At 44.2% G+C, this 24,433-nt stretch overlaps 1 protein-coding gene across 9 annotated transcripts in view; it reads right to left on the bottom strand.

The window, feature by feature from the left end:
- The window catches only part of Jarid2 (Jumonji, AT rich interactive domain 2), a 102,188-nt gene that overhangs the window by 19,299 nt on the left and 58,456 nt on the right, over window positions 1-24,433 (bottom strand). For all 9 annotated transcript variants that reach the window (XM_084588572.1, XM_084588573.1, XM_084588574.1 and 6 more), the window contains 6 exons: window positions 18,521-18,591; window positions 18,315-18,429; window positions 15,689-15,797; window positions 7,899-8,081; window positions 6,943-7,067; window positions 3,403-3,574 (listed from right to left, as the gene is read on the bottom strand). In XM_084588572.1, the coding sequence (XP_084444698.1) occupies window positions 3,403-3,574; window positions 6,943-7,067; window positions 7,899-8,081; window positions 15,689-15,797; window positions 18,315-18,429; window positions 18,521-18,591 (775 nt within the window). The remainder of the gene's footprint in view (window positions 1-3,402; window positions 3,575-6,942; window positions 7,068-7,898; window positions 8,082-15,688; window positions 15,798-18,314; window positions 18,430-18,520; window positions 18,592-24,433) is intronic.

The following is a 24,433-nucleotide window of genomic DNA, read 5'->3' as shown; positions in this document are numbered from 1 at the left end:
GATAGTGCTGCTACAACAGCAATAAACAGCTTTTGTATCTTTAAATCGCATTTTTCTCGAATTCGTATTTTGGGCCGAATATGAGTTTTGTGCACAATATTTTATGTCGTTATTTTAGTTCAATCAACACCAAATTTGGCATGCATAATCTTTAGGATGTGTAGAATGCAAGTATCTAGGTTTAAATGCAATCAGCAGTATTTTTGGGCATGCAAATTTAAAAAATTATCTGGTGCTAGCCACTAAAAACAAGGCACCAGATATAAAATTGTCTCAAAACATTGCATGCCAAGGGAATGTTGCTATGTTGCTTATTTGCACTCAGTGTAGTGTTGGGGACAAGAAGAACTAGTTGGCTCTGCCCTACCATGCTTGCTGCTGTGTACAGCAGCTGCACAAACATGCATTGTTTTTCACTTATGCATGGCATTTAGAATATGAAAACATTAAGCTATTTTAAAACTAAAAGCATATTTAGAAAGAGGAGATCAATCTCTATAAGTGGTGCAATTTTCATTCACCTAGCATCAATATTAAGAAAAAAATGTTTTCGAGTAGCATCTCCCCTTAAGCGGGGAAAATGCATCTATCCCCCTATTCCAACCCCATAAATTTGACCGTCTGGGGGGTTTCTTAACGTGCACTGACACTGCACAACACACGGGCGCCTAGCTTTTTGCCTTCATCGAAAAGCAGCCGCCGCGGCCCCGATTCGATCCTGCATCCTTAGGCACAGCAGTTGAGCACTCTAACAACTGCACCAATGCGGCAGAAGCCGTTCTCTTATGATTACTGCACAGGCCTCCTACTTAAAAAGTTGCGCACAAAGTACGGCAATTCTCTCAGCAATATTTCAACAACAGACTCAGATTTGACAACGTATATGCAGTAAATGACTCGCAAAAGAACAAGCCAGTCATGTCCCAATTTTGTTGTAGTGCATAAAAAGAGACTTTTGACATCTTGTGGTAGTTTGTCATTCAAGAACCAGTAATACGCAAAAGACTCCAAGCGGGCACATCGTAAATTTCACATAACCTGCACATCTCTCGAATTGTTATTTTGGGCACTTACACAGCGGTTTCCATGCATTGGTATACAGTCAAACTTACTTATAACAATACCAGTTTTTAACAATACTATATCGGGTATAACAATGGGCAACCGCTGCATCATCAGGTTTGCCACATGTATTATATGGTAAAATAAACCGCTTATTACGATGGCGTCAAATTATATTATCGGTTATAACAATCAAATATGCTCACTGAAAGCCAACAAAAATGCGGAAACGCGCCGACCACAAAAGCAGGCGCATATGCGGTGACGCCGACAATGCCGATGCAGCGCAACTAAAAAAACGAAATCGGGACAGAGCACTTCGAGCCAATGCATTGGTCGAGTGAGCTGGGGAAGCTTGCATGGCACGGAAACGCGGGGGAGGATCGAGCTCTTCCTCATGTGGAGGAGAAGTGAAGTCGTAAGACGCTGCTAGGCATAGCCGTTCTGAGGGAGAGCTTTGAGCACTCCCCCTCGAGATCGCGGAATTCAAGTCCTCTCTGCCTCAGTACGGTGGAGCAGTCTGTTCTGAGGGTGTGCTGACCGTGACGCACTGCACTATTCTCCCCTATTTGCTTTGTCCAGGTCCTCGCTTCGCGGTTGCACATTTTGTGACAGGTGTGCAGCCGTGTACGTGCATGTCTTTCTAGCATGGTTCTCCTAGTGTACCATCATCGTTGCCACGATCCTGCCGGCCCTGGATTTTCCATGAACAGCAGTGGAGGATCCCCTTTGAGGAAGTGCAACACAACCGGCGCAGAAGAGGAAGCGAACGGCAATAACGCTAAAAGCGGAACATTATATGAGGTCAAGGACGGCGTAAAAATGTGCAACTTGGTGCGCAAGTATGACCCGGCGCTACCTACAGTATAGACAATCATTCACAACGCGCTCAAGATTGAGAGCGAAAGCGATGCCAGTGCTGCCATGCAATGGACGACGGCCGGAAAAGGATTCAACACAGGGCCTACAGAGACGTCGAACAGGCGCTCTACTGGTGGTTCTTGAACGCCCGTGCAGCGATTCTGCCAAAGTCCTTCGCATACCTCCTGCGCAACACCGATTTCCAGCCTGGTGGTGGTTGGATTCAACAGTTCAAGAAGAGACATGGAATCGTCTACAAGACAGTCGGTGCTAGTCTGCCACATGTCATGGTTTACCTAGAGTCCACCCTCGCTAGTCAATGCCTTCCTGGACGACCAGCGTTTGGTATGTAGGCCAACATACTCAGACATGATGAGCTTCGATGCCAGAGAAAAAGGTATCTCCAGCATTCGCAAACACTTGTTTGAGATGCAAAGTGGAAAGCGGTTGTAAGCAGGAATGTTCCCAACTAATTTTCACTTCTCGAAAAATTATTCCTGGCATCCAGTGCAAGTTTGGAGCCAGACAGGACAGTCAAAAGCTTTCCTTGATTTTGCCGTCCACGTCAAGAGCAAACGTAAAAGCGTGTGTGTTTTTCTAACCTGCACTTTCCTAGTTGCGAGGAGCGTGCTCCAATGGCTTGCACCCGTCTCATTATTGCGGGATACAAGCGCACCACACTGTCCTTAGAGAGCGGCAAATACGCCAAAGTGATGAAGACATCCCGCGCCCTCCAGACTGGCGTGGGAGGAGAAGGCACACAAGCATTCTACTCACTCTCTACACAATGCCACGATGTCAAGGCACCGTGCTGGCCACTTAGGGAAGTGTTTGGTATGTATTCAGCAAAGTTGTCTAATGTCAGTACAGCTGTGAAATTATACAGTCGTTAACAACAAAAGACCCGATAAGACCGAATAGGGACTAAAACACATGAAATCAAATGGAGAAAATTAATACCGATACGTTAGCCACCTAATATGAAGAAAAATAAATACCAAAAATGTGGAATGCTAATTGAGTGCTTGGATTGCAGAGTAGCTTTAGTTGTATAAAATACATATAGAAGGCAAAAACTTCCGAAATGCGTAGTCAGCACAAAAAAAATTCTGGTACTCCACTTACCTCTGAACTTCCATTTAACATACTGCCAAACAAAAGCAGATGGCACACATACACTATCATATTCCATTCTATTATATCAGCTGCTTAAACAAGTTTCATAATCTGCCCGAGCGTCGGTCCAACTCAAACACTGAGAAAACAAATTTTAAACTGGGAGCAAATTTGGCTCCAGGACCTCTAGTTGAACACTGTCTGCAAACCATTCACACTCACAGCCTGTTTTAGGGTTGCCATACATGCAGGCATTAGGGAAAAAGTTAACTAAAACTTGATTAAATAAAACGATTAAGCAGTTGATTAAAACACTGTCACTTCACACGTCCAAAAATTTTTTGTTTCAAAGAGGACACATACCATTGAGACATGACAGTTGACGCGGCAGAAGTCGCACTCATGATTACTATTGTCGTGTCGCAATCGTGGCCGTTTTGATTTCTTAGGGTCTGCAGCATCTTCAGTAGGCAGGCGTTCGAACGTCTTGAGGCCCATTTCCACAAGCTGAGTACGATACCGTTGCTCTTTTTCGCTGTATAAAAAAGCAAAGTGACATTTTTACACAACATACTCAATCAAGCTTTTATACTGAGCATAAAAAAAAAATGACAGGTATGCCTTGCTGCTGAAAGTATAGAAAAAAAAAAAAACTGGCCAAAATATGTGCCGAGCTGCCTTGGCAGTGCCTGCCTGCCAGCCATGGCAGCGTAAAGTGCCGAGGCACTTTCAGACTGCATTAATCAGCACCACTGAGAAGACAAGCAGGCCATCTCATAGTCACAATGTGTGGCGGAAGAAGGCCGCACACACAATCTGGATGGAATCCCCAGGAGAATCCCTACGCCAAAGCACAGAACTGTTATTGAAATAACACCACAGCAGTGATTGATGCTAAAAGTGGTTTTACTTAATGACATTTGAGAGCATGTATAAAAATGAACGGGTAATAACTACAAAATAAATCTAAAATTGCACAGTTCCACCTAAGAACATCCTCCCACATTCTGAAAAGACCTTGTGCACCATAACATACACGTTTTTTAAATATTTTGTTTTAGATTTCCTTCCTACAGAATGTGTCAGTTTTGCACAGAAATGCAAAAAAGGTCAAGCACAGTTTTCTTGGAGTAATTTTAACTTAAATGCTACTTTCACAACACCCAAATATGAGCACTTTCGAACAAGGCTCAAATGTTTCCTGCTTTGTACTTATCTCACAGAGATATTTATGACCCTAAACTCCTGCAAACAGCGCAAAACCTCCAACAGACATTTTTTAGAATGAAATTTCAACGTGGCCTCTTAGTGGCCATCGGCATCTGAACTAATGGCAGAAAATCATATTCACATTCTCCAGGCAAGAAGAAAATTCCGCTGTCTGAAATTTTTATGTCTCTTACTTAATCACAAACTCGCACTTGATCCTAGTCCTTACGTTCACCCTCTTACTACAAGACAGACACACCACTCTTATGCACTCTCCTTAGCACCTCACTTCGCAAGGGCTAACTAGTACAAATCCTTTTTTTTCCTAATTGCAGATTGGAATAGAGTCCAATTCTTCGGATATGCTGGACTTAAGTGTACAAATAGCTCAGGATTTTTGTCTCCTGTATGTTCTTGAATGACAGTTTTGATTGTGCTCATATCTCGTGTAGTAACAACCGCTTCCACTGGCCTAACAAATGTGTTGGCGTGTTTTGCACACTGTGCTTTCAAGCTTTTTTTTGTATTGTATATACCTGTATGCCACTTGTGCTTGGGCACTCAGCCTGCAGTATGCTGCAAAAAGATAAATATCAGCAACTGTCACCTCAACTAAAATTTGCATTGGACGGGCCATACTCACTACATACTGGGCACAAAGAGCCACAAAATACAGAACGAGCTGGGATCCTCAGGAGCCAGAAATAAGAGCCGCCCTGTGACAAGCCTGGCTTGTTTGCCAAATCTGATAGGGGGTTGAGGGGGACACTGGTCTTAAAACTATTTTTGTTATTTACCAATCAAAATTGATGCAACTTGGTGGGTTTGTGTAGTTTTTTGTGCAGATTCCAAAACTGCAATTATTTCTTTTGTAATCCAATTATTTCATGAGATAATTACACCAGTTAGTCTAATTCTAACACGAACAATTACAAAATGACCACAGAAGAAGAACTTCAGATGAACACATTGCTGGACACTAGAAACAATGAGGAAAACAATGTTGAAAGCAGTTTTTTGACTAAGCAATTATTTCTTGTTTTATTGCGTAACAAAGTTCAAAGGTCAAAATATAGCATATAATGGTCACAAAAAAAAAAAGCCATTTTAAAAATTTTGAACAAGAAATTAAAAAATCTACTTGTAACATTGTGCGCTCCACGCATTTGGCTTCATGCTGAAAAAGAAATTATTACTCTATCTGCAATAGGTGCCGAGATATTAAGGCCGCAAAACTGCAAGTGGTCGACAATGCACGTTTTGAGAAAAGGGCAAAAAAGAAACGGGATTATTCAACAGACAGTCACTGGTGCAATGCACACATTGACAATTTAAAATGGCTAGAAACCTCATGGAATGTAGTCTCTTTGCTTTCCAACGTCCAAGTGTCGCCTCTTTCATTTTGATTTGCAGTTGCAGCACATTCAGTTATTTTTTCAGCTGCGCAAGTCACATGCAGGCAGCGTTTTTTTTTTTTTTTTTTTAAGAACGTTGTTTTGCTACGTCCTCGCATCAAGACCGCGATGAGGAATGTTTATTGCGGAAAAGAAATGTAATTTTGACGGCGATTTCTTACCCCCGTTCACTTTTTTAAATGCCAATATCGCCGTCGTATGTTTTACGCTTCGCCAATCTCGGCAAACTGTTTAGATCTGACGATCGTGAACTCCGCCTCACCAAGCGGACTGTCCGCCGCGCTGCCGTCATCGTCACGAAAACAATCCGTCTACCGCTTCGTTGCTGAAGTTGGCGCGAGTTCAAGCTTTATCTGTTTTGAGCTTATCTTTCTGCTCATCTGCGGCCTGCGATATCACTGTCGCGGCGGGTGCGACCGCTGGCAGTAGCAGTCTCCCGTGCTGGGAAACACGCTAGGCCTACTTCAGACTCGTACACACGATCGTTCGGCGCATGACTTTCGGCGGCCTGAGCGCGCACAGCCGGGGCAGGGCATCACTTGAGATGATTATTCAACTATTTTTTTTTTTCTTTCACTTTTTTCACAAATTCTTGCCGTGAACGCACCTCACGGTTCGGAACCAAGTGCGGCCGGCGTCACGTCTCCACAGACTCCCCGCGGCTCGGGCGCGGCGAGCAGACCCCGTCAGCCAGCTCCACCAATGAGGTGATGCCTTATCGTCACGTGCGCCCCGAAAGCCAATGGGATTGCAAATGCCACGTTTTCTTTTTCTGCTATTTTTTATGCGACCAATGGGCGAATGTAAACAACAGAGGCGGCAATTTGAAGACGAAAGGTGGCTCTTTCGAATGAGACCGAATCAATCTTGCTACTGGAGTAAAGCACAAGGCCTGCAACTATTACGCTCTTCGACTAGTTTCATCCAAGTCACAACCTGACATATTTATCGCAAAACGGTGCCGCGCACAAAATGGGAGCTACACCTCGCGGAAAATGGTTGTTTCGAGGTCGTTTTCGACCCAAATTTGGGCGACATCGATTATATAAATTGGCATTGTGGCTAAAATACCGACCCTAGAGATGAAAAACTTAGCAGATAGGTAGATAAAGAGCTACTGATTTCGCAAATCACATTTTCTAAAAAGTAATTTTTTCGAGATTTTTTGGTCTGAAAGATCCGTGTCACCCCTTAAAGAGGAAAGGCTCCAGTGCACATATACTTAATAAGTAATACGATGGGCGTTTCCAATTTAACAGCAAGACCTAGAAAGACGTACCACATATTCTGAAGCAGCGGAAGAGTCCAACGACAGGTCTCCAAGTTTTCTCGCAGTTCACTAGCGATTCCCAACAGCAGTTTCTCAAAAGAAAATGTTGGTGGCTCACAACTTGCCTTCATGTGCTGCAGAAAAATAAGTACAATTTTGCTACACTGAAGTACTCTTACTATATCTTCATACAATGCACAAAATTCACTATGCTACGGAAGAATTCAGCATCAGTCCCGTGATGGCAGTGCTTTGACTGCGCATTTCTTTTTTTTTGTACAGCAGCAGCGAAGAGTTCAAAGACAACTTCTTGAGCAACAACTTGTTCAGTGGTTATGATTCAGGCGACGGTTGGCCTGGAATTTCAACCAATGGTGCAAGGTAAGCATTCTATCAATTTCATCTTGCTCTCGAGCGTGCACTCCATTTGGCTAAGCTGTTTATCGAGGACACAGCCACGTGGCCTAGCGTGGGTAATTCAAACTCAGTCCGGTACAGTGGCTCCAACACGAATCTTTCTCTTTCAAGTTCACCAGCCAACAGAGAGAGTGATGGAGTCTATGACCGACCATGATTAAACAAAACATTTTGTATTTGCTTGAAAAACCATCTAGGCTGCGACATTTCAGCGTATGTTAGAGCAGGATCATGTAAATATTTCATCCAATAAACATTGTTTGTAGGGCCCTTTGGAGTCTCCTGTTTTTCTGTTTTTCCCACAGTCTCATTAGTGTTGTTAGCACTAGACAAGATGGCCTGTCATGATGTAGTATCCATCACAGAGGTGTATGTATATACAAGCAACTGAGAAAATATTTTGTGCTAAATTAACATGCTGCTTATCCACCAACCAACTATAGGGCCAATCTATTAGTCTCAAAAGCAGATAGACAAGCAAATGCTTCAGCTATGCTTCTTATAATCGTGATGCAGAATTGCCACATTGTACAAGGAGCAGTGCTCACCTCAAAGCATTCTGACGCCTGGAGTAGCCAGTCTTGGGTAGCAAAGTAAACAGATTCTGATACTGAATAGCCACAGGCAATAGTAGAGGTGAAGGCACCTGGAAAAATAACCACAAATTGCCCTTTCTCCTGTACCAAGCGACTTAGAGGGCAGCCATGTTCCACAAGCTGAGGTGGGGGTACCTGCAAAAAAAGAAAAAAAAAAAAAAAAAAACAGATGAGAGAGATAAGATACATTACTTGCCAACCTAGCAACATGAAAATTCAGAAGGCTGCCAAGCAAGGGGGGGGGTTCCCATTTTCAGGAACATTTTCCGAAACAGCGGTCCCGTGTGCACGCTTATCGGCAGGTTGTGTTTGCCAAGAAATCCCGTGAACAGGCACTCTGCACGGATCACACTGTTTTCGTCATTGTTTTGGAAGAAACTGCCGATGGTGCCCTGCACTTCTGCAGCACGAACATAGTTCTTATGCTTTTATGAAGCGATGTGTATCTAGATGTCGTTCTTGCCGTCGTGCGAAACGCTTACATCCCAGGCGCATAAGGTACAGAATCCATACTTGCCACCTTTTTGCGAACTGTCAAAGCATGGAAACTCAGTCGTGTACGATTTCCAAAATACTTGCAAGTACTTCTATTTTGCTTTCGAAACCGCCATCGATCGTTCCGACTCGGGGAAACACAAAGAGCAGTTCGGCATTCCGCACTTCACTCAACGACCTGAGTAAGCCAACAGAAGCCTAGTGAGGCTAGCCCACCCACGATCATATTGTTATGAACGAGGAAGAAGTGGGCAGTGGCGCGGGCAGGAGCGCTCGCACTAGGCCCGCTGCGATTCATTAAAATCATCTCACGGTCATCGGTCATCTTCTCTCAGTTCTCTCTCTCTGTTCACCAGCTTGCCGCCCCGTAACATTTTGGTGGAGGTGCTGGGTACGTCATCATCACCCCTCATCCTAGCCCGGAGCTTCGGCTCCCTGCGTCTTCTTGCGCCGTCAGCAGAAGGTTAGGAGGCATCGCATTGCTAGTCCCCAGCCTGCCGGACTCAAGAAGACCTTGCCGTTCCTCCGCCCCGTCCCCTGGCCCGACCACAAAACACGACGAAGGAGAAAGTGGCCTGAGATGCCACCCACACAACCACAAAATACGAGAGAACCGATCAACCATGTGACCCGACTGATCCGATGTACCGACCAAAGACCCCATGACACAAGAAGCCGTTACACTCAAAGACATCACCCATGCCAAGCGGTGCGTGCCTGGGCCTCAGTCATCGGGTCTTGGCGACCTGTGGCCAGAAAGCGTCCTGGGCCAGGTTTCATCTGAGAATCATCGCGGCGGCAAGTCGTTTTCTTCTTCCTCTTCTTCAGTCATCCAGTCACACACATCGTCATGCCATAGACAACATTGACAAACCTCCTCATCCATGATTGGGACGATCGCTAGGTGGCCCTAGGCAATGTTACAGACGAGGAAGAAGCGGGTAATGGCGCATGTAGGAGCGCTCGCACTAGGCCCACCAACATTTCATTAAACGTCTTCTCATGGTCATCGAACATCATCTCTCGGTTCTCTTATTACCAGCCAAATAATGAGTTTGTTTTGGAAGCCTTTCGGTGCCTTTCTGATGCCAGACTGCTGTCATCACCATTTGACATTAAGTATGACTCTCTTTCAGGAAAACTTCATAGCAATCCACAATAAGCTAAACAGTTAAGAAACATAACTGGTGGTGTAATTGTAGCAACAGCTGCAACAAGGTTCACACGGCCCAAAAGTGTGCTTGGTATGGGTGCCACATGGTGGAGGACAAGTACCAACAGAATCCACACTCCTGCTGCTTTGGCCATTCTGCCATCACACTTCCACGTGCGCTGAATGTAGGCCGTCAAAAATTCTGGCCTGGAGTAAAGCACTGCACTGTCAAGGCAGTCATGATCAGCATGCAGGAGCACTGCCAACGTAAAGAAATAAACACCCAATCTGTAATGCATGGGCTTCTAGGAGAGGGGACGCGAGTGGCTCGTAAGAAACCTAGCAGCTGGGAGCATACCAATGGGAGTCTGCCGTGCAAGCAAACAGAAGTGAAGAAATCATTGTGTACTGGACACGATGCAAGAATAGTGCAAAGTATATCTTTCTAGTATTGCCTGAGGTTTGTTCAAGAATAAGATTTGATTAGCAAAATTTTCAGCTGTGTTCTTGACATCAATTGATATTGAAGAAATATAAATGAGTTCAAACTTGAAAGGAAGTGGCTGTGGCCGCTCACCACTTGGCTTCGAAAAAAATGTTTTTCTGGTTTTACTAAAGAGTGGAAAAACATTGGAGACGCTGCATAATGTTGAGAAAGGTTTTGGGATTTGATATTAGTAAAAAAAAAAAATGTTATCACATTTTGCCTACCTGGTGCTCTTCATAATCTAGTATATGAGGATTTGAGCTGTCTAAAATGGAGGCACACAGCTAGCTACCATGAAACCCCTCCAAAATAAAGTTGCCACATTTGCTACAATTCTGTAGTTGCTGAGTGGGGTGGTGACTAGATAGCTTTCATATATAATGCTAGATATTTACTTCCAAACTCCTCCTATTACTTCACACCCACTCGCCCTGCCTTCCCCGACTTGTTCGGCACCCGTGTGCGGCCACATCGCTGCCATGGCACCATATCCTACAGTGCCTCATCCTATTCCAGCCTGGCACCCCTCCCACCCTGTGTGCTACTATTGTGGGATATGTGGCCACATTGCCCGCATCTGTTGCCACCGCCAGCAAGACGAGCAACGGGGTTATGCTCCCTTTGAACGTGCCCGCGTGCGCCAGCCTGATGATTCTACTCTGCCCTACTCAAACTTTTACCGCCGTTCTTCCTCTTCTCTGGACTCCATCGATGTTTCACGGCCCTCGCGTCCTTCCCGACGCTGATCCCCTTCACCTTTTCGCCGCACGTCACCGCTTCGTCCTGCCTCGCAACCCTTCGAACCTAGAGCGCAAAACTAACCGAAGCAGTTTTTGCAGGGAAAGCTGCTTCGAGTTCGCAATCTACAATTCCTCCTGGGCGGCCGTCGAATATGTTAACAGTAATTGTTGAAGGACTGTACGTTGAGGCCCTCATCGACACCGGCGCGGCTTATTCCGTTATGCATATCTCTCTCTCTGTTCTCACCTGCGCAAAGTTCTAACGCCATACATCGGTCCGCCACTTCGTGGAGCTAATGGCACTCTTATCAAACCCACCGGCCAATGCACAGCACGTGTTTTCATCAATAACCAGGGGCATCATATCAAATTTGTTGTGCTCCCCACGTGCAATCATCTCATGATTTTGGGGTGGGATTTTCTTATCATCGGCGTCCGCCCTCACTCTTGCCGTGAGCGCCTTATTCATCTTGCGAACCCTGATGTATTACCGACTTCTGCTTGTTCACCACCACACATGTTAGCAGCAGTTGATTTCGTTCTGCATCCAGGACGCGAGCAGCTGATCATCGTGGCATTGGACTACCCTCTCGATGGTGAGACCTTCGTTATGCCCGCTCCTCGGTGGACCTCCGAACGCCTAGCTCTTGCCTCGTGCCTCACCTCCTTCACCCGTGGTTGCGCGGTAGTTGCGGACCTGAATACAACTTTCCAGCCATTCCTACTGCCCAGAGGCGCCACAGTTGGGCTCATTTTTGACGGCGATCCTGTTCCCCTCAACACACTTTCCTGTGCACCACTGCCTGCTGCCAAGCCTCCATTTCCGATATCCTCAGCGCTCGCAGCCGCCATCAGCCCTGACTTCACATCCGAGCAGTCCACAGCTCTACTAGACGTCCTCTTGTGGCACCGAGAATCTTTTGATGTGTACGCCTCAGCGTTAGGGAAGACCTCCATCACCTCTCTCCTCGCATAGAGACAGATGGCTCTGCTATTGTTCGATGACGGCCGTATCGCGTTTCGGCAGCAGAACGCAGTCATTGAGGAGCAAGTTGCTGACATGCTTGCTCGAAATGTTATCCGGCCATCCACGAGCTCTTGGTCCTCGCCTGTGGTTTTCGTTTGAAAAAAAGATGGCTCAGTCCGCTTCTGCGTGGATTACCGGGCACTTAACAAGATCACGCGCAAGGATGTTTACCCTTTGCCTTGTATTGATGATTCATTAGACTGTCTCCAAAGCGTTGAGTGTTTTTCCAGTCTCGATCTTCGCTCGGGATACTGGCAAATTCCTATGCACGATGCAGACAAGGACAAGACTGCCTTTTCTACCCCCGACGATCTTTACGAATTAAATGTGATGCCTTTCGAACTCTGAAATGCGCCGGCCACCTTTGAGCGCATGATTGATACCGTGCTTCGCTGCACGAAATGGAAAACATGCCTATGTTATCTCGACGACATCATTGTCTTCTCGTCGAACTTCACTCAACCCTTACAGCGTCTCACTGAAGTCCTGACGTCCCTTGCCCAGACGGGGCTTCAGCTGAATACCAAGAAATGCCACTTTGCCAGTAAGACCATCAAAGTACTCGGCCATGTCGTCAGTAAGGCAGGAATCCAGCGCGATCCCGAAAAAATTGCGGCTGTCGTTAATTTTCCTCGGCCCCAACGTCAGAAAGATCTTCGAAGCATCCTTGGCTTAGCCTCCTACTTCCGCCGTTTTATTCATAACTTTGCCAACATTGCGGCTACGTTACACAAGCTCGTGTTTTCCCATGTGCTTTACACCTGGTCCATTGAATGTGAAGACGCCTTCAAAGCTCTCAAGCAGGCACTCACTTCCACTCCTGTGCTTCACCATTTTGACGCAGACGCGCCCACCATACTTCATTCACACAAACGCCAGTGGCCACGGTATTGGCGCTGTTCTCTTGCAACGCAAGACAGTGTCTGAAGAGCAAGTCGTCGCATACGCCAGTCGTACGCTTACTGCAGCTGAGCGTAGCTATACTATTACCGAGCAAGAGTGCCTCGCCGTTGTTTGGTCAATTAAAAATGGCCGCCACTTCACCATTGTAACAAACCATCACGCATTCTGTTGGCTGTCATCGCTGAAGAACTTATCGGGTCGACTGGGTCGCTGGGTACTAGGTCTTCAAGAGTACACCTTCACCATCACCTATAAATCTGGGCGAAAACACCTCGACACTGACGCCCTCTCTCGCTGCCCATTGCTTCCTACTGACGCGGCTCCACCTAAGGCTTCCTCTCCCTCCTGCCATCAGAGTCAGCCTTATGCTGGCCACCTGAATGTTGCACCCATCGCTATAGCTCCACTCGAGATCAACACTGATTTCTTGCCCCTGCAGCTGACTGACTCTTACTGCCGCACTATCATCGCTCGCTTCCGTGGAGAATCAGTTGTCCCAAATAAGCGCTTGCGCCGTCAGCTTCGTCGGTTCTGATTTCACCATGGAACACTTTACTGCGACGTTTATCACTCTACGGGTCAACGCTGGGTACCCGTTGTACCTCGCTCCCTTCGTTTTAAAATTATGGAGGCTTACCACAACGACCCCACTGCTGGACATTTAGGCCACTTTAAAACTTACGATCGTATCAAGAGCCGCTACTTCTGGCCTGGGCTTTCCGCCAGCGTCGCCAAATACATTTCATCATGTCTGTCTTGAAAGCATCGCAAGTGTTCAACATCCCCTCTTGCTGGCCTACTGCAAACTCTACCTTGCCCATCTGTGCCTTTTGACACGGTCGCCATTGACTTGTTTGGTCCTCTTCCTTTGACATCAGACGGCAACTGTTGGGTTGTCACTGCCATCGACCATCTAGCACGGTACGCTGAAACCGCCCCTCTTCGCTCCGGTGCCGCCTCTGAAGTCGCCGATTTTTTCCTATGTGTGATAGTTTTGCGTCATGGAGCTCCCCGTATTCTCATTAGTGACCGTGGAAAGACATTTCTTTCTCAAGTCTTTGAGGAAGTACTGCACGCAGCCAACCATCGTTCATAAGACTTCTTCTAGCTACCACCTCAGACCAATGGACTCATCGAGCGGTTTCGCCGCACTTTGTCCGACATGATATCTATGTACATTGCTCCTGATCACCGGAACTGGGACAACGTTTTACCTTTCGTCACCTACGCCGACAATTCCGCTGTTCAGCGCACTACTGGTTATAGCCCTTTCTTTTTAGTTTATGGCCATCAGCCATTGACAGTATTCGACACTACTTTCTTCTCTGCTGTCTCCTCTACGTCTGAATCTCTGGGCCACTGCCAACATTTTCTTGATTGTTAGTGTTTTTTTAAATGCTTCACCCTTTTACAACAGTGCACTGCAGAGAGGATGCTGCGGTAGGTGATTGCTTCTGTGCTTTTGCTTTTTGTGTTGTGCGCGTCAAGACTTAGCCCGCTAATGCATCAGTACGGCATCATTTTGTTTCCTAGATGCTTCACCCCATTGCTTTTAGCTAGTGCAGAGAAGCCGCTCTAGAGAAGATTGCCACTCCACTATTTTGTTGTGTTGCACGCTTCCAGGCTTGACTAACTTATCTTGTATATTTGCACACTGTCCTTGTTTCTAAAAGCTTCACCTAACTGCACTTATGAACTATGGAGAACTCACCACGACAAGTCAACTGAAGTCACTGCCACAGCAACCTCAATTCATACTGGGTGTGCCAGGCTTATATAGCGCACCTTTTGTTCAGTTGCTAAATGTATCCTAGAAATTTGGCAAACCAGGAACTGTGAAACTATATTAACCAGAGAAAGAACAACAAAGACATTTTTATTGCTCCTTCTGCCTGTATGAACTGAAACATATCAATGGGGATTTATTGGATTAACTCTAACACAACCTAATACCTAAGGCAATTAATTCTGCTGAGCTGCTAAAGCTTTTTATAAAGTCTCATGTTCATTTTAAAGGGAGTATGCAGCATACAGGAACACGTTTGAAACCTTCACTGAATATATTCAAGACTTTTCATAGTGGACAAAAACAAAAAAAACCAGGTCACTGCAATATATAAAAAGAACTCCCTGCACTATCAAACTACCGAGAAAATTGGCTTTCTGTGCTACATGTACCATAATAATGGGAGATTATGACCCTCCGAAAGATGAAAGTGGCAAAAGTGTCATGAGCTGAACAGAATACATCTTCAGAGTCAACTATAGCAGCTGAGCCCAATTTTGTTTCATTGTGACTGATCTTTAAAATTTCATGTCTCATGAATGGGGCATTATTCTGTAACCGCAAATACATTCATGTGTGCATGCGTGCGTGCGTGTGTGTGTGTGACATCACAAGCTACTTGTCTAAAGACATCACTCGCATTTGCTGAAGGAATAAAAATTTTAGCATGGTTAGCATCGCAAGACAAAAATAATGACCGAAATTATCACTTCCAGTTACCAGCTCAGGCAAGAGGTTACAAGGTTACGAGCAGACAAGAGATTACATCACTAGCTGAGATATTGTGATGTCACAAGCTGGTTCGAAGCCTGATTTTAGTTCCCTGTCTTTTGCCATTCTACGAATGTTTTGTTATATTCTGAAAACCCTTTCGCTGCACTGAGGATAAGGCTGAATCAATGGAGTTGCTTTTGCAAGAGCAAACAGTCTTAATTACACAGAGATTACACTAACCGCGTGGATTACACAGAGGTTATGCCAATCACACGGAACAGTAGGTGCATAAATTTAATGTCAAGTTCAAAAGCTAAAAAAAAAAAAAAAAGATTGCTGAACAACATAATAACATAGTCCAGTTACCCATACAGAAAACGGTGGAAAACTGTCGTAAAACGAGGAAGTACCATCACTTAACATAGAAGTACTCTTACCATGGCACAATCTGAGGGCAGCCAGATGGCACTGTCCTTACACACTTGTGGCATCATCTCTTTCATTGCAGCACGGAAACGCTCAGAACTGTGAGCGGGAACACTGTACCTGCAACGCAAGGACACAGCCTAAATAAAGGCAGACAGTGGCTGATACAATCAATACAAATGTGACATAGGAAAAGACATAACATACTAAAGAATTTCTGACCTAGCTCTCAACTAAATTTACTTAATAAAAATGCTAAACCGGAAACCTTTTCCTTTGAACCAGAGGTAGGTCGAGTAAAAAGTTTCTGGACATTTAGCAGCTCTAAGAAAGAAACTGGTTTTTCAAACATTTTAAGAGTATAAGCATCTAATTTTTGGGTTCGTGTTTCATCCTTTGTAATGGTGCGCAAGACATTATTCTAAATGGATCACCACCACGTGACATTTGCCTACGACCGCTGAATAATTTAAAATCAAATTTCTTTTCTCCCCCTTTTTGGGTTTCAGTTTCAACAGCCGAGCGATGGCTATGATGTCAAAGTCAAGTCTAGGTCACGCGAGGGGGAAAAAAAAAAAAAAAAAAAAAAAAAAAAAAAAAAAAAAAAACCAGCAACATAATTGTTCTACTGTCATTTGAATTCACTAAAACGCTAAAGCCAGTCTGCCTCAGGAACAGAAATCACAAAAAGTGAAGAGTCAGCGATTACACCGCGGTTTTTTCTCATGCCACGCGTGACGTAGACTTGATTGTGATGTCACAACTATCCCTCGGCTCCTGAAATCGAAACCGAAACTGGTGAGGAAAAAATATTATATTATAAATTATTTAGCAGTCGTAGGGAAAAACCATGTGGTAATCCATACACAGGAATGTGTAAGAAGAAAAATACCACTAAAATTTGGTGTCTATACTCCTTCAAATGGCAATTAGAGGTTAGTTACTACTATTAAGTCTTTTGCACAATGCATTCATCACGATGGCTAAGCATAACTGGCCACAGATGTGTACAGGTGCCTACAAAAGTGTTTTGAACACTAAAATTACAATATCTTGCGGCAGTCTAAGCATGCAGCAAGGAACTCAAGTAGATGCGTCATACTTCTCTGCACAATGTGCACAATGCAAGCATAATGCTTGGCTGTACTTTTAGGCAGCAAGGAAATTGATATTTTTAATGGTTTTGGTGTTGGAAACCATTGCAGATGTTGGTACAAAGACTAAGGAACTACACTGCTTTCAGCAAAAGTTTGTATTTCTTGACTTGCAAAGAGCTTTCAGTTTACTGGAAATAATATGACTATTCTTACAAAATTTATGGGTATATATATCAAGAACATTTCTTTCTATGCCTGGTTTTTCCCTGACTCTTATGAAAAGTCTCAAGAGTTAATAAAATCTGGCAAAGGCTGATTTAAGATTAATTGTATTTTTACTGCTGTGCTACAGGTCCAGACGTTCAATTTTTTTTCACCCTGCAAGGCATAAATTTTCAGTTCTCAATTTTTGCACTGCAGTTGCTATAGACATCTCTAGACTGGGAATAAAATTTCATACGAGAAATTCAAAACTAGCAAATCTGAGAAGCAAAAGATGTCTTGATCTGCAATATGATTCCAGGGGTGCAACAAAACAAGTGGGGTCAAAATACTAGCTGAAACAATCACAAAACTTTGCGTCACAAAAGTAAATCCCTAGTCAGGAAATTAGAACAGAGAAAAACGGTGAATGTGCGAAGGTTTCGATGATATGCAAAGCAAATGCTGGCTATGAAACAACCTTTCTTAGAGCACTTCTCAGTGGATTTCAGCAGTGAAACTTCGGGCACTGCACAGGAAACAAGGTATGCAAGTGGACACAAATATTTTCAAAAAGTTATTATTTTTCTGCGATTTCAAAGCTGCAATCCCACCTCCACAAGTAGTTGGTTACAATTAATTTACAATCTTAATGCAGTCAAATTTAACGTAAACACGCTACATCCTTTATCATTGCAACATTTCAGTGTGCCCCAAGTATTGGGCCTGTGATGACGCTCAGGCATACTTTAAAAGAAAGAGAAGTGAGCGAAATGGCACTGTGTGCAGATATGAAAAAGTTCAAATGTTCACACATTTAACAACTACAAAAGCATCAGATACAAAAAAAAGGCTGCTACTAAAGACAGCTACAATTTGAACACAGCTGTAGTCAAGGGAACCTGAACACGCCAAAAAGCCTCCCTCAACAAGCTCATAGGTTTTGATATGTGCCCCATTCAGGAAGTGGTAAAGCCCAAATGAAATCAAGAAAAGAAAGAAGATGGAAAAATGACAAAGGCTAGGACACTTATTTTTGCATGCAAAAAAAAAATTCTGACTGCTTTAGTCTGTTCCTCAAAATTGTAGAAACTTTGTCACTCACAACAAGTCTCTAAGTGTTGGAAAGTGGTGCCCAATTTTCCTTAGAAGTACAATAAAAATGACCTCATTAATGAAGCTGATACGCAAATCCTTATACATTTAACAACTGCTACACACAGAAACTGTGTACATTTATGGATACGCAGCATTCGACACTTGCCAACACTTGTGATCGCCCTCAAACAAGTGGTTTGGCATGTGACTCAATGGCATCACAGCTTCCTACTGTACCCACCAGATCTTGTTGGCCCCAGTGTGAAGGTATTCAATCCAGGGTAGGCAGTGAGGGTCCCTGTACCAGCAGCCAGTTGTGTAAAGCATACTCAGGTGCAGAGTCGGAATGGTCACCCCTGCAACATACATTGTACAGAAATTCTAGAAGTCATATTTTTTTTTTCTCTACTTCAATGCACATTTTCCAAAATGCCTGTGAGGACTCACCTGACACTGGTCCCATGCAGCGCAGGACAGTCCCCGGATTGTTAGTGAGCACCTTCAAGTTCCATGGATGTCTTGAAGGGGAAAGGGAAAAGAAAAGAAGAAAGAAAAGCAATTATTCACTCTCTTTTTTGGCCTGAAAACAATAGATATGACTTACTCTATCATTTTGCTATTCTTTACAGTAAGCCTTGCTATTCTTTCGAGACGCTTTCTCACCAAACAATCTGCTTATGCTATGCCAACCTCTGATGATGATCATTTCATCTTAATGATACAAGAGCAGCTCGGACAAACAATGCCACAGCCCCTGTGTTGGGGTCTGCAACGGGTGGGGTGAAACCACCCATCTTCTCAGAAGTATTTCTGCCATGAGAAGCTAAGAACTGAGCCTTTTTTAACTACAGGAACTTAATTTTCTTCAGGCAGAAACGGAAAGAAATGGATAAGATTTTTCAGCTGTTCACGGTCTGTCTTCAGACTGATACCGTACCTTTGCACAATGCAGTGCTCTCACAACAAAGACCAGTTTCACGGCTTCAAGTGCAAGGTATTTCTTATTTGACAGAGTCGCAATAGAGAGACTAATGTGAACAACAGTCAATAGAATAGAAGTCATGCCCTTGTTACACACAACACTGCTCCAGCAAAAGCATTGCATTTCACCAAACAAGCAAAACATGAAGGGCACTATGACGCAGCTATACAACGTGGATGCACAGATAACTTTTTAGCTTTCAGCACCGTTCACCCGCCGTGTGTGGAAGTCAGAAGCAAAGGTTCCGTAATTAGAGCACGGTGCTTTGTTCATTTATTAGGGCTGGATATTTACTCTGTCATACTTGATTTCACAGATCACTGATTTTGTCTTGTAGTCCTACATACTACAGGCACTACCCAGTGGTGTTGCTAAATCCCTCAAAGATTAAGGTCTGAGCAAAAAATAACCAAGAGTCAAGAATGAACACTAATTTTTTTTTCATACAATTTTTTTTTTCCTGCATATTTGAGGAAAATTCCTTAACTTTATATGACACACAGGTTTTCTGTCATTTTCCTTCAGTTTTCTGTAGTGGATGATACAAGAGAGCAGCATCTTAAAGGCTGCGCCTCTCTGCTTTGATGGCCTCGCATGGCTGCCTTCATCTCCAGGGGCTTTTGAGGAAATGGCACAGCATGTATACTATACTGTGAAGCTCCCCACTGAGCGCCTTCAACAAAAGGGAATGATTTTCAAATGCCCCTGAATAGAAGAGGGCAGTAGGATAGTTAGACAGGATACTATAGTTCTTCTAAGGAGACTAAAAATCTGATTCAAAAATGCAAACACCTCCAACCCAACAGAAAAGGCAGAACTAACAGAGCTATCAAAACTAATCAAGCGTAAAGTGCCCCACATAAGAAAATACAGCAACGAGAGAACTGAGCATCATCTAAAGAAAAGCGGTTGCCTAAGAGTGGTCAACAGGAAACTAGACATAAGCAAAAATCAGATGTAGTATGTGCTAGGAGGTACGATGGGCAATGTCAATAAAGATATGAAAAGGTAGCTGAAGTGGTTCAGGAGTTCTACACTGATCTATACAGTAGCCGCAGTAATCGGGACAATAATGATGTAGCAATAGTGCAGAGCAACACGTTCTGCCATTAATGAAGAACGAAGAAAGAATTAGTGGCAATGAAAAGGAGAAAAGAAGCTGAGAAGGATCAGGTAATTGAAGATTTGTTGAACGACAGTGGAGAGATCGTGCTGGAAAAACTGGCCACCCTGTATATGCACCGCCTCATGACCTCAAGAGTTCAGGAAGCTGGCTAATATTACCATAATCCATTGAAAAATCAGACCGATCTGCTTATTATCTGTTGCAAACAAGGCATTTATACTAAGGTACTGGCTGATAGAATCAGGGCAACCTTAGACTTCAACCAACTAAGGCGAGGTTTAGTAAAGGCTGCTTTACAACAGATTGTATCCTCACTACCAACCAGGTGATAGAAAAATACTCGGAACATAACCAAACCCATACATAGAACCCATAGGCTACGAGAAATCATTTGACCCTGTCGAAACTTCAGCAGTCATACAGGCATCGTGAAATCGGGGTGTAGATGGGCCACATATGAAAGTACAGGAAGATATTTATAGTGGCTGCATAGCAACCATAGTCCTTCATGAAGAAGGAAATAAAATTCCCATAAGAAAGGGTGATAGGCAAGGAGACACAATCTCTATAATACTATTCACCGCTTGCTTAGAGTAGAGAAAGTAGTCAGAACTCGACTGAGAACAGTTAGCGACAAGGGTTGATGAAGAGTAATCAGTGATTCACTGATACTGCCGTGCTAAATAGCTCGAGGAATGAATTGAGTGTGAATACAGTTAAATCTCTATGTAACGAACCTTTATGTGGTGAATTCCTAGATATTACAAACTTTTTCAATCTCCCAATGAAGTGTGTGTATTTGAAAACTCCGTATAATGAACATGTTGCAGTGGTTGGTCTTGACATAATGAACTCGTGGCACTGTCTCATAGCTAGTGCTGAATTATGACGTTAGAGGAACATTGACAATCGCAGCGAGCGAACGCGGTTGATACAATGCACTGTGTTTCAGCACCAACGGCATATCTATGTGGCAAGCGAAGCAGTTTCTACTGCTATTGCTTTTGGAATGTGGCACTACAATAGTTTATGCTCAAAAGCAACAAAAAATAACACGCCAAATAAAAAAAATGCACAAGGCGAGCTGTATGCACCTATCGCCACCACGCGGTTGCTCGCAAGACTCCAGTGTGAACAGCTCTCATAGGTTGGCAGTATGAACAGCGGAGAGCATCGGCTGCACAAGGCGAAGAGTCGGTTTCCTGGAGTGAGGGTGGTGGGCGAGCGGGAATTCAGGCGCCTTTTCACTCTGCGGTGGCACGATCGTGAGTGCTCTCCCCTTTTCTCGTTGTAGTGCCACTGCCACCCTCTCGCCCTGCCCCTCTCGTTGACGTATCGTGCCAGCCGTGGCGGAGGTGGAGGCTGCTGCCGCAGTTATAACGCACCCTCAGCGCGATCGCGGAATGCTTCATAGCTTCTGTGACTGAGTAATGGGGATCTATATTGTAAACAGTTTCAAGTGGTTTCCCATACATTCAATTCATCTGGTTTCTGTTCTGCATTGTCATTTCAGGCCATCACAAGAAAAATGCTTACAAAAAAAACCTGAATGTATTGAAAAATTGAACATTTTACAATTTCGTTATAACCTGGTTCTACTGTAATGACTTAGACACATAAAGCAGAACAATAGGCCTAAAGGTTAATATGAAGAAACTAATGTACTGTTCTATAGCTTCAAAAAAAAAAAAACAGCATTTTACCATGGGCAATGAGGTGCTGGAAGTGGTAAGAGAAAACGTCTACATAAGAAGACAAGTAGAGGCGTAAATCTAGACAACGAAGGGGCAATAACTAGAAGGATCAGACTGCCATGAAGCGCATTTGGCAGGCACTCTCAGATTATGAATAGCAGCTTACCAGTATCCCTCAAGAGGGCTGTATCTTACTGGTACCTGCCCATTGGGCAGAAACATGGCAGCTGATGAAAAAGGTTCAGCTTATACTGCGGACAATGCCAAGAGGTATGGAATAATGTAATGTTAAGAGACAGGAAGTGTGCTACATCGCCAAGGAACAAACAAGATTAAATGACAATCTAGTCAAAATCAAGAAAAGAGATGGGCACAGACATGACATGCAATGTGAAGGCAAAATAACCGATGATCGCTAAGATGAGATTAGGAAGTTAGCTGGAATCAAGTGGATGCAGCTGGCACAGGACCGGGTTAATTGGAGGGATATGGAAGAAGCCTTTATCATGCAAGAAGTACAGTCAGGCTTATGATGATGATGATGATGATTTTAGTTGCCTGTCACATGCATGGATTTCATTTTGTTACTCAGTCTCCACAACCCCAGTATAGACAAGCATCAACCGATAGATGTTATGGAGCTGCAGCAGCGCTGGCGGCAGCAGTGACTTTCAGTGTGCAGGCAAAAGCCGGGACCGTCGGCATTGGGCGCACGCTTGTTGCGTTTTGAGCACAAATCATGATTTTCCGCAATTTTCCAAAAAAGTTGCGGTGAGGTTGGCTGTGCCACGAAGCACAAGAAAAATTATGGCATCAGTTTTCACAAGTTTCTCACTGTCGGATAAAGGTGAAAGCAATGGGAACAGCCGTGCAGCACAACAAGTATACCCTGATGTGGTGGATCGCGTTCGCCTCTTTGTCTGAGTGGCTCCTATTCAACTGTGCAACAAAAAGTGCAGGAATAAATTCTCGCAGTTCGTTCACTACACTCAGAATATCTATTTGTGCAGAAAAACACAAAAAAGCTAGTGCCGGTCACATTCAGCAGTCACACCAAAATGCAAAGCGCAACACTGCCAAAGCAGCATCAGACCCAGGAAGCAGCTATATGTGCTTCTATATTTCTATATTTCTTTTCTATATTTTTCTCCAGTTTCACTTCATTACCTTCAATAAGTGACATATCAGCAGCGGTTTTAGAAAGCAGTTAAATGTCTTTAGTCCCTCGATGAAGTCAAGCGGAGTTATTTCCCAGATTACCTGAATTTTCCCACTGAAGGTCATACAGAACCTGACAAATAAATAAAATACCACACCAAAATTTGAGCAGACCCAATTAGCATATTCATGGTATATGGGGTTTAACATACCAAATGACAATGGCTATGCAAGATGCAAAATAAGCAGAATAAGATGAGACACAAAATTCTGGTTGCATTTTTGTTCTTGTTAATGATATGCAAGTCATTACTGTACATAGATCACCACATGGTTTTCACTTGCAGGTGCTTAATAATTTATCCTTGAGCGCTCCTTCCCTATTTTAACCCTTTCACTGTCACGAACGTACCGGTACATATTCGCGTTTCCTCCCCGCAGTGTCAATAACGTACCCGTACGTATTCTATCTTGCGTTCAAATCTTCGCGCCTCACCGTAAAGCTACCGCGCTTGGACTTGCTCCGCCATCTGTTGAATCTTTCTACAAGCTGATATGCTCGCTCCGCGCCGATATGACACATATATGGAAGAGTATGGTGCGACCACGCCCGCCCGTTCTTTGCTCGTGGGAGGGGGCGTGGTCGCTCCGTGACACTACTCTCTCGAGCGAGCGATCCTTCGGCGCGCGCGTGCGGTTATGGGTTCAAAGTTTGTTCTGCCATCTGCGGCAAGTTTGGAGGTTTTTATTTTTATTCTTTGTCGCGCTTCTGCTACGGCGTGGCAAGTTCAGGGCCGCACACGGTTGCCTCTCTCCGACTGACATATGACTCGATTGCTGCATTCGCTCTCTCCATGCGCCCTCGCTTGAGGACAGCTTGCTGTTAGCAGCAGCAGCACACGAGTGTTTTAGCCTCTTTCCATCTTTTTCTCTTTCGACTTCATAAATCTTTATGCTCGTTCCCTGATATGCTCGTTCTCTGAAACCAAGCCGACACTGGGGGTGCGTCCCGGTCAGAAACAGCCGACAGTGAAAGGGTTAATTTATCACAGCGTTAAAGCCAGCTGGCATCTGAAGAAGCAGAGATTAATCACAGTTTTCGTACCCCTCCGATGACTTAGACTGCACTGTGACGTACCACAGCCACCCTTGGCTGTTGAAAATGCAACCGAAACAGGCAAGAAAAAAAATTCGATTCTAAATTATTTAGCAGTCATAGGCAAAAAGCTTGTGGTGTAATACCTTACGAATAAGTTACAAAAACATTTAATCAAATCTTATGTGCACATTTCATCCCAATTTCACTTATACATCGTTGATTTGACCTCCATTAATTCAAAAGCTACGATAACTCAAGCTAGGAATCTGGTCCCAGCCGATAACCATGGAGTAGACAGCGT

This window comes from Amblyomma maculatum, chromosome 1 (assembly GCF_055883805.1).
Source record: "Amblyomma maculatum isolate TAMU_Amacu chromosome 1, ASM5588380v1, whole genome shotgun sequence".
Taxonomy (NCBI): domain Eukaryota; kingdom Metazoa; phylum Arthropoda; class Arachnida; order Ixodida; family Ixodidae; genus Amblyomma; species Amblyomma maculatum.
This window is presented reverse-complemented; position numbering and strand designations above follow the sequence as displayed.